Raw genomic sequence first — 13,379 nt, 5'->3', positions numbered from 1 at the left:
TTTCCACAGATTGTTTGCTTTTGCTAAGAGTTTTTTAAAGACAAATTTAACTCTTTAAGCAAAGAAGAACAGCTTAAAAGCCTGACTCAAGTGCACTTACATCCCCTGTCAGAAACCTGACCTGGTCCCCCCACGCTTGATGCAACACCTGAAGCTGCTCCGCTAACCAGCAGTTCATACTGGGAGAACAGGTGTGTGGCTGTAGCCTGAGAGGATTTGAGAGGGAAGGCCAGGAGCCCCTGCTCCTGGGATCTCTAGTTTAGCTCTTGCTGATATAGGGGGCTGTTCTGACTGGGGAATGCTCTTGCTTTTGAGCTGTCCTGCTCAGGTTTTAGAGCTTGTGGTGCTGTTTGTGGAAGGAGATAGAAAATGCAAGTGTAGCTGAAGCTACATTATCCTGCAAGTTTTCTTGGAAGAAGAAGAGTTTAGGCTCTAGTGGCTGAAATGAGTTTGCTAAGGATAGTAAGAGAGGGAAGTCTGTTTCATAGGCACAGATATTGCTTGATATTTCTCCAGACTGGGAAAATACAAGGGATGAAACCTGGCATGGCTTGTCACTTTAACTTTTGTGAAGCTACTGCAGGTTTTTAAAGGTCTTTAAACTCAGATGTTGCCTACGTGGGAAACAAAGATGTTTCTGCGCAGCGCCCTGTGACTGCTGGAAGCAAACCGCTTCTACATTCGTATCTAAAGTTGCTGTGGTATGTGTTTAGTATGCTCGGTGCACGAATATTATGCTTAAAACCAGAGCCTCCAGTCAGCTTGAGTTTTCGCCACAAGGTGGCATTATCTGAGCTTTTTTTGCTAAGGAAAAATAAAACTTACCATCCTTAATAACAATAATAATTAAGCGGGGGGGAACCTCAAACCCTCCCTGTATTTTCTTAAGCCTGTGACAAAGCAAGATTTGTTAGGAGGCTGCTCCTTCTCTTGCAAAACAATGGTGCTGCTTTCAGAGAGCTGCAAGTGAGACAGAGGGTCAAGTCCCTTTAAAAAAAAAAGTGAAATACTGTATTGTGCATCTTGAAATCTGAAACCAAGAAACAGAAGTGCAAGGGAAACAAGGGGGAAAGCCTTGCAATTCCCGAGGACAGCTGTTGCAAGTGGAGTTTTAAGGAATAAAAAATATATATATATATACATTTAAAGGTCATTGAATGGCTTTTGTGGAGAAACGTGTGAAATAAAGGAGCCTTGGAAGAAGAGATTTCTTTTTCTCCTCCTCTCTGGATATAATGGCCATTGCAAAGCAAAGCATCTTGAGATTTGGCTTCAAATGGCTCTTCCTAGCAACTTTTATGCTAGCCTGTGATGGACAAGGTGGAAAGAGAGAGAATGGTGGTCCTGCCTGTTACGGGGGATTTGATTTGTATTTCATTCTAGACAAGTAAGTCAGTTCTACTCTCTTCTTTTTCAAAGAAATCTTTCCCTAGGCATGAACTGGAATCGCATATACTGATACCAAGGAGGTTTTCTTTGGGTTTTGGTTTTGTAGAAGTCACTGTGTCCCCAAGGGACCTGCGAAACTCCTTAGTACTCTGGCTTTGTTTTTGTTGTGGTAACTTCTTTGGTAGGTCTAGTATATAATGCCATTGTGCTCTGTAAATCAAATCGTTATACATTTTGCTGTGGCTGATATAGAAACTTTGTTGTGTACTTCACCCTGTAGTCTCTTAAAAGAGTGGTTGGGAGAAGGGCAGCACCCGGGTCACCTCTGATTCTCCTGTGAACCGTGAAGGTTGAGCACTCATGAAAGCAGAGGTTGGAGAGTTGTTATTGCAGGCATTAATTCTGTAGCAGAAAACGGGGAGGAAATCTTGCCTGCCTGGAGGTTTGCTTCTGGACCGCTTGCTCCTTAGCTCTGAACGTTCTAGAGCAGCAACTTGCAGGTAAAGACCGGGCTCTGAGAGGTGGCTGCTCCCTTTGAAAGGGTCTGATTTTGGTCATTGTGATGGAAAACGGCTAGAGTGCCGTATTTAAAGAGAGCTTTATTTTCTCTACGCTGAGTCACATTTTCTTTGTTTCCTGTTAATCAAAGGCATATTTTGACTGCTTAACTGTTTATACTGAAGATAAATTCCTACCTCACTCTTTTCATCACCAGTTGTGGTAGTGTCTTTTTGGCACTGGTTAAGTTTGCCTCTTCACAGGCCTTGAGATTGTAGATGGAGCAATGTGAGACAGATATATGCTGAGCTTTGGAAAGCTTCATATTGAAGCAATACAACAATTCACAAAAAAGTACAAAAAACATACTAGCTAAAATGATTCTCCTCATTTTCTTGACTAAGAATAGTTATTTTGAACCAAAGGTTTGGAAATACTAGAGAATATGCATGCCAGAGCCATGGTACTGACATTATTAACCATAAATTTCAGAGACAGGAAAGTATTTGCAAGTTGCCAGAAGTGCTCACGGATGAAGCTTTCTGACTGATCCTCTGGAGTGTTTTGCAGTAGCTCCCACATTCCATTAGTATAAATGACTTGGAATTACATAACACTTTATTACAAAATACTGGGTAAAATGTAAGACTGAGACACTGGATATTTTAATGTGCCAGTTGTCTTAATGCTCCAGGGGAAAGATTTTTATTTTTTTTTTTTTACTTTATTCAGTGGAAAGATCTACCTGTCTAATGCATTTGGTTGCTTTGGCTGTTCAGTTATTAGTTGGAATACTTTTATTACTACATATGAAAAAAAAAAACAAAAACCAACAGAGCATGATTTGTACTGCAGGCAGCTTTTGCAAACTGCACTTCCCCAAAAGTTGAAGCAGAATTGAAGGTTTTCTCAAACCTGATGGATGTGCTGTGTTAGACCTCGGAGCTAATGTGATTTTAACAGCCACTTATTTCAAGTTCTGTGCTGTCCTCTTACTAAAAGGCATGACTTTCTAGGCTTGCTCAAGAGATTATGAATTTGGGTGGAAATATGAAGCTTGGCACAAACTTTAAAGTAGACAGGCTTACCTCAGTGTATGTATCAAGGTATTCAACAAAAAATCCTTCTTTGACAGTTGCAGGATTCCTATTTCTGGGATTTTTCTGGTGCAGAAATGAACAGGGTCTGATGTAAAAATGTCTTGGTCTCCAGTGGAATTTGGAGGAGAGTTATGGTGTATACAAGATGCCGTGGACCCTATTGTTTAGCCTTTGAGGAGGCTTACTCTGGTGGAGTAGGTCATCCCATATCCTTTATCTTTAAAACTTTCTTTCATTCCTCAGATGCTAAGTTGAAGTTCTAAAAAACTTGAGTCTTATTTAGTCTGGGTTTTCTACCTTCTAATTGTTTAAAGAATGTTTTCAAAAATGCTGCTGAAGTCCTGAATGCGCAGAGAGGTAATGCCTATAGAGGCCTTCAGGCAAACTATGAAGTGATAATATATAATTCAGGGCTCACTGCTTTCCTTTGAAAAAGCTCTAAAAATGTTTAAAAGTTATTAAAAGTGATAAAGGACACTGAAGCAGAAGAGATTTAGGTTCTGAAACATTGAAATGTTAATTTCAATGGTGGAAGAAAGCCATTAAAATATTAAGCAACCTACTTTCTGGGATCTAGGGAGTAATATAAAAACAATAAACACAGCCCTGGAAGTCACCAGTGCTAGAGCCCTCTACTGACCCTTTTGCCTCAGTGCCTGGTTGGATTTAGTGACTGCTTAAGTCCATTTAGCACCCTGTATTGTGTGCTGCTCGTAGGACATGTTCCAGCTGCTGCACTATACACAGTCCTTGTCACAGCGCTGGCTTTGAAGCATGCTTCTGGCCACAAGAAGCCCTTCAAAGTGAACGTGTAACCCACTGGGGAAAGGGCACATGTTATAGGCTGTTCTCATGAAGTGATGCTCTAGCTCCCTGCAACGTTCTCCTTGGACTCCTGCAAACTTGCTGTGTGAACTGTTGAAGGGAAACCAAGTTTCCTCCGGCTATCTGCAGACAGCTGGAGACATGTCTCCCTGCAGATGGCATGCTCAGAGGACCTGAAGCAAATCTCCCATTTTTCATGGTCATGAAGGAAAAGGAAATCCAGTATTCAGCCATTCAGAAATAATCCTGTTATGCTACGCCTTGATGCACATGTCACAAACAGAACAAAAGCTTGAGTGATACCAGATATGCTTGCTAGGTTACAATAGCATCCTTAATCTCTGTGCATGCACTTGCATGTCCTTTATTACTTCCAGGAGTTCTCACACAGCTTAGGTAGCAATAGAGAAGGTCTCTCATGCTGTGACCATGGGACCTCAGGCTAGCAGAGTTATGTTCCAAAAGGGATGCAAAGACACCCCAGAGGACTGTGGTTCAAGTTGGGCAAGCTCCTTGCCAAGTGAAACTGAAGTTGTCATGCTGTTGTTGGTGCAGTGCTCCAACTTTGGAGGAAACTAAGGTTTGCCAGCTCTCTTGAGAATCGTTGCTTTGACATGCCGCAAACTTAAAAGGACAAAAATAGCGTTACACACACAAACACCTAACTTGAAGTTCTGAGCTGCCTGATGGCAGGTTCACTGAAGGAATTGTATTCATGTGAATTAAGACTGGATTTGTCCATTTCTCTTGTGCTTTGATTGCAAAAAAAAAAAAAAAGGTGGAGAGGACTACAACTCAAGCTGTATGCTAGAGTACAGTTGTGTGCTGTTTGCTATTTAGGTTATATGCAGGACCTAGTCATGCAGGGTGCTGAGCATCTCAAAGTGGAGGACATACCAAGATGAGCCCAGTGTTGTGAAGGTGAGGCCCGCTTATCTGGGGAGAATTGTTGGGACAGCTGGTCCTAGATGGCATGTCCTTTTGTGTTACTGTGGTGCTGAGGGGTTTCATGGAATGAGGGTCCCGTAGGCTGAATGGTAGCAAAACATATGGCAGAAGACAGTGCCAAAAAATTTACAGCCTGAATGCGAGATAAGTTATTATTAAGACCTTCATTAAGAAGGAAAAATGAGGAAGCAGTGAGATGTTGATAAACATAAAGCAAACATTTGTTTTTGCTGATGTTGTCCAGTTATTCTAAAAATATCATCCATGTGACTAATTAATGAAGACTATGACCCACTCCCTAACTGACGTGGTATCTAGTGCTGTCATATGTAAACAGCCCCCACACGCACAGTTGGAACATTAGGTAGAGGCAGCTCCCAGACTAATTTATTTGCAGGTAGGGAGGAAGGAATAACAATGAGTAAGTCTTCTCAGTACTTGTTTGCTGTACCCTCTGTATGTCAAAGGTGCTATTTCCTACGCTCCTGCCTGCTGTGTGCAAATAGTAGGCATTTTATACCCATGTGCGGAAAACATGCAAGGAACTGTACATGTGTGAAAGAAAACTTGGCTCTAAAAGATCTTTGGCAAGATGAAGCAAGGAATCCAAGCTGTTTCCTGTGATCCCTTCGTTATTCAGCCAGACAGCTGATCTATTTTTAACCAGTTGTATTGAAGCAAAACTCCTGTTCTAGAGAGGCTAATAGTTGTTTCTGTGAATCTAGCTTTAGTAGCTGTAGTTACCATGACTTAAACGGGACTAAGTCCAGATTTACACTTGGAATGTAGAAGAATACAGGGGCCACAGTGGTATGGAAAGCAGGCAGACACTCTGCGCAACCAGGCAGGGAGATTGACCTACATGAACTGCTGCCAGTAGTGGTGACTCTTCCCCTGGGAAACGGAAGCCCTCCAACAGAGCTAACCACAGGACCCTTAAAGAGCTGAATAATATTCTAGCTGCTCTAATGTGAAGAAATGCAAGCCTTTAGTAGGTAATGATAAAATTGAGTATCTGTGGAAATAGATTCAGAATAATCTCTGATCTTCATTGACCTAGTCAGTGATTCCTTGGTTGTTTTTCTGGAATAGCAGGCCTGAATCCAGAGCAATGTATGCATTTGGTTTGGATGGCAGGGGGTTGCAAGTATATGGAGGCATAGTTTTTCTTTGTTTTAGCGGAAGGTTGAGGGATGCTAGCAAGGTAGTGTGGAGGAATTTATGCATTCTTGTGCCTTTTTGCTTGTTGCCTGAAGGAATGTAATTCACTCCTAAGCCTGCTGTAGGCATGCAATTGCAAAGAAGTTAGTATGTGAAATCCTTGCCCATCAAGACCTGTGTACATGTTTTTAGCCAGTGGTGAATCCAAGGTTAACTATTCCTTGGTAAAAGGGGTGGGTGGGAGCTGCCTTACATCCAGGATTGTGTGCCTGCAGCGCTCTGCGCTTTATCCACTGCTTGATGTAAATTCAGTCCATGGTTACTTGCTTACTAGTTGTTTTTTTACATATCCCCTGCCAATCAGGAAGAGAAGAATGTTCTTGGACTGTGTTTGGGCTTACAGGCTTACCCTGCTCTGAACTGGACCTCTATAGACCCTGTAATCTCAAATGCTTGACAGTATCCCTGGTGAGCTGTCTCATGTGAAGTGTGGCACAAGATAGTGGTGTTTCCTCAAAGAATCGCATCACCTCTCTAACATCTTTGTGTTATATAGTGTTTTCAAAATTGCCCCTGAAGTATTTGGAAAGACAAAGGACACTTTTTGGCTCATTTGTGTTATTTTTGAAGAGCTCCATAAAAAGACGCTGCAAAACTTCTTGGGTCAATGCCACCTCGGACAGCTATGAGACTTCTTGAAGTTAGTCCAAAACTGTGGAAGTTTAAGGAGAATTTGTATTAACATCAGTCTCAGCATCAGGTGTGTCTATGTACTTCTGTCAGCTGCAGGGCACGTAACTGGTGTGAAATCTTTGTATAAGAGTTTGTGGGCTTGATTCTGTTTTCTTCTAGTTTGTGAATTAAATAAAGCCATGGGTATTCTAAGAAGGTGCAGTGACAGAAATGGAAATAAGGAGTCTAAAAAGTATGAGAAAGTCAAACTGTCAGGAGGTTTGAGTTGCTGCAGCTTTGGTTATGGTGCATCTTGTCACAGTGAGCAGGAGAAAAGCACCTGCTGGGGGGCAGGGTTTAGCCAGAGTGTGGCTCTCCATGTCTGGAATCACTGATTCTCTCTCACCCTTGGATTTAGTTTAGATGTACAAAATTCCAGCACAGTTGACCACAGAATGTATCATTCTCTTGTTAAAGGCATGATGGTTTACTTAGTCTTAATTTCCATTCATTGGGCTTTTCTCCAGCAAGAGAATTTGGCATCCTCAGGATGAGCCTTTTCTTAAATTGCAAGTTTATAGCATCAACCACTCAGCTGCAAAGTGTTGGCTCACTGATCATCTTGTTTCTGTTTGGGAATATGAAGAGGTAACGATTTTAAATTTGTCTTACAGTTAGGCTTTAGAAATCCTTGTCCTATTAAGAAAGAGTTCCTGGCCTGCCTTATGAGAGGCTTTACAAATGACAAGTGTCTTTTACTGCAAGGCTTCCAAATAACACAGCCGAAAGCTGTGGAGGTGAATGCTTTAAGCTAATGCTGGTTTTGTAAAACTTCTGTGACTGCAAAAAGGTTAGTTTTATTGGTTTTGTCCATTTTATGCCAAGTGAAGACTGTAAGAAGTCTGAAGTGTGTTTCAGAAGATGTATTTCATGTATTAGAGGAGTACTTTTCTCTTAATGCAGACCTGGGCATTTGTAGCCACTGACACCTGGGCTTCACTAGACAGAGATATTAACTGCAAGCAGACTGCAAGCTGTCTAGCCACAGATGGAAAACTTGCTGTGCTAGAAGGAACGATGTATGGTCAGCAAAAGTGTGAGCCTTTGTTTTGGGACCCTTTTATAGCCTGCTCTGGTAGAGATGAAGAATAAATGGATTGTAGACTATTCCAATTGCCCCACTTCAGTGCCTTTGGAACTGAAAGCAGAAACTGTCCTCCTTTTGTGGGATAGAGTGGGTTTGTTTTTATGATTGTAGCAATGGTAAGAAGTTTCCTTAGAATAGACATTTAACATTCTGCTGCTCTTGAACTTCAGGTTGTTCCTCTTGTGTGTTAATAGATGTGTGGGAAGGTTTCACGGAAAAAGAGCTGTAACTTCAGATGCTTGGAGTTTTGTTCCAGAGGGCATAAAGGTGGGACTGTTGGTGGGAGAAGAGAGCGAGGATGATGAAGGGGAAGAGGTGCAGCAGAAGCTGAAGCCATACTTGTGTGAAGAATTAAAAAGCACTGCTTACCTGAAAAATCTGCTCAAACAATTTAAGATCAGCAGAACAACAGTTGCAAAGGCAAACACTTAAACAGGGTCTGCTGTTGACTGGCACATCGTTGAACTGAGCTATTGGTTTTTAACCTTTATTCTGGCAAATGCTGTTTTCAAAAAAATGCATGACTTGTCAGAGCCATGGAAAATGACAGGAGCTTTAGATGACAACCTACATACCTTATGTGCTCTGTGGCTGGATCTCATTCCCAGCTGCCTCGCTGCAATAGTAATTTTAAGTGATGATCAACTTTTGTTCAGAGGCTTATAGTGAAGGGGAAGAAATAACCATGCTTTTAAAGGCTAATGCAGCTCCTCGGGCAGCGTCCTGTTGTAAGTGGGGGCTAGCTAGAGCTTCTGTGTTGGCAGAGGCTGAGAGCATTTTCCTTTGACATGAAGTGTAGTATAGTTGTCTTATCTGATGGCTAGGAGGAGGTTGGTTGGGGTATACTTGTGAGAGGGTCCTAACTTCACATGTCTGCTACCAGATGGTTCAGAAGACATGCAAAACTTTGATGGGGTGTACTTGTATTGAGAGGTGGGTATATGGTCTAAAGCAACATACGTTTCGCTGAAGGAAGAGGTAGTAATTGTTTTATGGTTAACAATGTGGCTTCATGTGTCTTCTAGAGACTGATGTAACCATTGCTATAAAGTCAAATGTTTCTTTTATGCCTCACCATATAAAGACAATAAATACTTATTTTCCAGGCCAGTTCTCGGAAATTATTTGGGCTCTTTGACATTGATGGGACTGGAGTGCCTGTCATATCAAGGTCTCAGGTTATCAAGGTCTCATCCCATACATCTGAGAGGAATTTGCACCTGGGGTTGAGCTTTCTGTGTCTCTGTTCTATCAGTTTGCAGTTTGGATGCAGCGGGGGTTAAGTTTTGCATTTGAGAGCAAGTCCTGATGTACCTCTCCTTGCACCTGTTATATGACCCCAATTTTCCCACTGTCTGTGTGGTTTAATTAGATTATTGAGACACTTGCAAATGATTTCAAGTCCTGGTCTGAGGAAAGGAAAGCGAGCCAAGAAGTAATCTAGCACTGTTACACTTGCTTATGATCAAGTCTCCTCTGCAATCTGTCCCTTACAATCATGGACAAAATGGGGGTGCCTGTAAGGTTATCTTTAAAGAGGTGCATTTGGTATCAGGTCCTTTGTGCAACAAGAGCCAGAGAGTTCACTGTCTTTCCAGATGGGCCATGTGCTCTTGTGCCTGTGCAAGGGTCCTCATGGCATGTCATCTAAGGTTGCCTTTGGACATATTGGGGTCATATAGAGAAAGAATGGCTTAAGGTATGGAGCAAGGGAGTAAGGCCAAAGTTTTTACTGAATGGCTGTAAATGAAAACCAGGTGTGGGGAGAATAGGGAAGGAAATTTGTATGACCTGCACCATGTGGTTTGCATGCTTGCTGTGCTGCTAGGAAGTGAAGTAATGCTATTTGCAGCCAGGCTGGGGTTGGCTCTACCAGGTGTGCAGTACTTGGGTGAATCTATTAATGGCTATTCATTTGTATTCTCAGATCTAAGGTAGAACAGAGTCAGGACAGACGCCATTTCTTTCTGTGAAGTGAAAAAACATCTTCTCAAATGTTCATCTTTTCTTCCTCAGGCTGCAGATCGATGAATTTCCTATTAAATCTGGAATGGTTGTTTCCCCTATAAATATTTTTAATTGTAGTCAATGAATTAAGTAAGTGATGACACATTTATTTTCCAACTCTAGGAAGGAATTTTTTTCCAGTGTTAATATTCCTGTGTTCATGGAAGTGTTTATGCCAGAAGGGGCATTTAGTGCTGAAAGATTCTGATTAACCTAATTTTTTCCTGGTTCTTACAACATAAAGAAGAATAATGCAATTCCATTGTAGTCCATGGTTTATTTTCCAGAGGAGCAAAATTAGTTTGTTTTTCCTTCAACTGAGGTGTGAGAGAATTGGCCAGAACAGCCGAGTTGTGGACCTAAGGTGTTTTACTTTTCATAGTCCTAAGCACAATGGAAATGCTAGAGAAGTTTAATAATCTGTTCCTCCAACTGCATTTTATTCTCAAAATACACTTGAGCTAAAAGCTCTGCATAACGTTATGGCAAGTGAGTTGGTGGAATTAATCTAAAATACTGTGCAGAGAGACAGGTCTTCACTCACACAGGGTTTATTTGTTTAAGGCTGTGCTAAAGGTCTAGCGTAACTGCCATATGTTATTGCCAAGCGTAGCCTCAAACACTTGCATGGAGTGTAAATTATTCTTGCTTTTCAAAGTTAAGTAGGAAATGTCATTTACAGTTTAATATCTCTTTAAAGGAAGAATATGGACAGTGAGTGTTAAAATAAAAACAAATGACTAGCTGAGCAGTGTGTAACAAAACATTAGCCTGGGAGAACTACAATAGCAGCAATTAAATGAATATCCCCTGTAATAATTGTTTCCCTAGATCAGGAAGTGTCCTGCACCATTGGAATGAAATATATCATTTTGTGGAACACTTGGCCCGCAAGTTCATAAGGTAAGAAGTGCTGCTTTGCAGATAACCAAAGGAGGAGGTGTGTGTGTGCCCGCGGCTGGGAGACGTGCTCTCGGTCGCAGTCGAGTAGCACGTGCTGCTTTCCACCAGGGGCCCTGGTGGAGAGAGAGTTCTTAATGCTTTTCTCAGATCATCCCGTTGACTGCTTTTCCCCAAGTTTCTGTCATGCAGGAAATAGGAGTAGATAAGCTAATTGTTCCCTTTTTTCCTGCCTGACTTCCATGGATCAAATCATATTTTTGTGGGGAAGGAATCCTCTTGTTTCCGAGGCGGCTGGCTACTGCCCGAGGTACAGAAGTTTGGGTCTGCAGGGAGAGGCCTGAGGCTGTAGCATTCAGGCACTTGAGACTGGATGAAAAATCTCCCAGGCCAGTGGGTGGAATGTGGTATGATAAACATAATTAGCCTTCCTTCGTCTCTGTGGTGATACCAGGACGCACTTAAACCTTTCTTGCTTTAGCAATCCTAAGGTCACAATGCAAGTGATTCCTCATGGTTTGCCTTGATTAGGAAGGCCCAGGGCAAAACACCTTTTGCTGCTCCGTCCTGTCTTTCATCCTGTTGAGTTATAATCCAGATAGCAATCAGAGTGCCCTGTGTGTTTGGTGTTACACATACAGTAAGCTCTGGTCTGGAACACCAAAATAATTTACTTTTTTTCTCTCCTTCTCCAGCCCTCAGCTGAGGATGTCCTTCATCGTTTTTTCAACTAGAGGGACAATTCTAATGAGGTTAACAGAAGACAGGTAAGAAGAGATTTAAAGGTGCACAGCAGCTTTTGTGTCTTGTAGCTTCCTTCACCTTCCTTGCTCAATGATTTCCAGTCCACTCTGAGCAGTGTTGTGACACTCTTGTGCTTCTCGATTTAATTGTTTGAATCACCTGCCCATTTTCACATAGGACACTCATTCTGCTAGAATGTATTAAGGCCTCTTAAGGCAGAGGTTGCCTTCTTAATTTGAACTTCTAAATGTCTTTCTGTCAGCAATTAGTGTTTTAACTCAAACTGCTTTAATTGAGGGAGTCTGCCTTCCACAGATTTTCAGGCTTTGGTCAGAGAACAAGAGCCTTGTTGCCTTTGAAACATCATTACGGAGCTGTTTCTGCAAACTAATAGGTGAAACTCCCTTCCCATAAGAAGGAACTTGAAAGCCATAGGTGATACCCATACTCTTGAGGTAGAGGTGAACACAATTTCTTAGGAGGTCTGAAGGTATGTTATAGGCAAACAGTGTTTAGGATGGATTGCAAGGTTGTATATTTTTTGGCAATGACAGTTTGATTGCCATGTTTCTGAAGCATGTTCCTGTCGTCCCCTTGTAGATCCCCAGGTTAATCCCAGTAAACTCTATGGGATGGATTTTTTTTTTCCTCTGCCTTCAAGGAGAGCTGGATGAGGTCCTTTTAATCACTCTTGCTTCCTCTGTTAACTTCATTGCCACGTGGAGCAAAAATATATGTAACACATGTGAAGACTGTATAAGTCAGCATGTGTTTTACATATTGGATGTCTATGAAGTTGCATACCAGAGCAGCTACTATAGAGGAATGAATAGGAAACTGGCCACTTTCCTAAAGAGCAGTCCACATACATACCAACCTTGAAAAATGTCGTTAAACCCAGCCAGCCTAAGCATCTCTTGCCACTTACTGCAACAATGAGCATAAAGAGAATGAACCATGTCTAACTTGGTGCTAGAGGAAAACCTGTTCCCTGCCTCTTTGTCTCCCACCCTGTGAGCACACCCCATTGCAAAGATCTCTAGTCTGTTAAGGCTCTAAGCGATGAGACGTAAGTGTTTCCCATGTGGAAATGTATTTCATGTTTATCCAGCTGTCCTAGAAATGTTAACTGGGAACAGGATATTGATATGGTATTAGTCTAAAAGCCAGCAGCTCTCTAGTCAGCTGGCTTTTAATTGGAGGACTGACAAACAAGGTGTGGGCTTCATGCTGGTCCTTTAGTTAACACTGGCCTTTCTTACTAGGGAAGCTGGAGTTGTGGAAAAACCTCTTCTACCCTGTCCATGCCTCCATGTGGTATATCAGCATCTGAACATGAAGATTGAGGGTGCTTAGCATCCCTTTTGGAAAAACTCTGTGCATCTAATGGGACTGGATTGATGTATTTTAAAGACCTTTGCTGTGTATCTTAGAATTTCAAGTGTTCACGTTTGAAAAATAGTTCTGATCACAGGAAATGCTTGTCATTTTTATATTCAGCTTGTCTTGGTATGTGCATGGGTAGCTGAATGGAGGAAATATCTGCCCCTAGCCCACCTGTGATATACCGCTCAGTGTCTAACTAGTTTGGGATATCGCAGGTACAGAATGAGTTCTTGAAAGTTTGATAATTCAACCTATTGCAGAAGCAGACACTCCTTTCTGCCTGTGGGAGTTACTGCTCTGCACACTGGATAATGTTAATGTGCTGCTGCAATCAGCCTCACAACTGTGAGCTAGAGTATGTGATCACACAAGCCAGATTTTCTGAAGTAGTTAAAAAATGCAGGGACGAAATGGACTACTGGCATTTGGTCTTGCAATGTCAGTGTGGTCCTGCATGCAGTGACTTAATCTGTTTCCCATGAAGATTGTGTAGTTTGCTCAGAGATACACCCCACACATTGCAGGGTTTTATCTTGGTATTAAAGACCTCTGGCCTTTACCTGGCTTCCAGAGTTTGGTGCCTGCAACTCAGTGGAACAACA

The 13,379-nt window shown here is 41.9% G+C and overlaps 2 protein-coding genes across 3 annotated transcripts in view; one reads left to right on the top strand and one right to left on the bottom strand.

Moving 5' to 3' along the window:
- The window catches only part of GKN2 (gastrokine 2), a 30,944-nt gene extending 27,915 nt beyond the window's left edge, over positions 1-3,029 (bottom strand). The window contains exon 1 of the mRNA XM_072846004.1: positions 2,976-3,029. The gene's annotated coding sequence lies outside the window, so the exon portion shown is untranslated. The remainder of the gene's footprint in view (positions 1-2,975) is intronic.
- The window catches only part of ANTXR1 (ANTXR cell adhesion molecule 1), a 113,198-nt gene continuing 100,735 nt past the window's right edge, over positions 917-13,379 (top strand). For both annotated transcript variants that reach the window (XR_012039650.1, XM_072846003.1), the window contains exons 1-3: positions 917-1,387; positions 10,579-10,650; positions 11,343-11,414. Coding sequence is in view for 1 of the 2 variants with exons in the window: in XM_072846003.1 (XP_072702104.1) it covers positions 1,236-1,387; positions 10,579-10,650; positions 11,343-11,414 (296 nt within the window). In the remaining variant the exon portion in view is untranslated. The remainder of the gene's footprint in view (positions 1,388-10,578; positions 10,651-11,342; positions 11,415-13,379) is intronic.

The sequence above is a fragment of the Ciconia boyciana genome, chromosome 25 (assembly GCF_034638445.1).
Source record: "Ciconia boyciana chromosome 25, ASM3463844v1, whole genome shotgun sequence".
Lineage (NCBI taxonomy): Eukaryota > Metazoa > Chordata > Aves > Ciconiiformes > Ciconiidae > Ciconia > Ciconia boyciana.
Note: the sequence above shows the minus strand (reverse complement) of the source record. Positions and strands in the feature narration are given on the sequence as shown.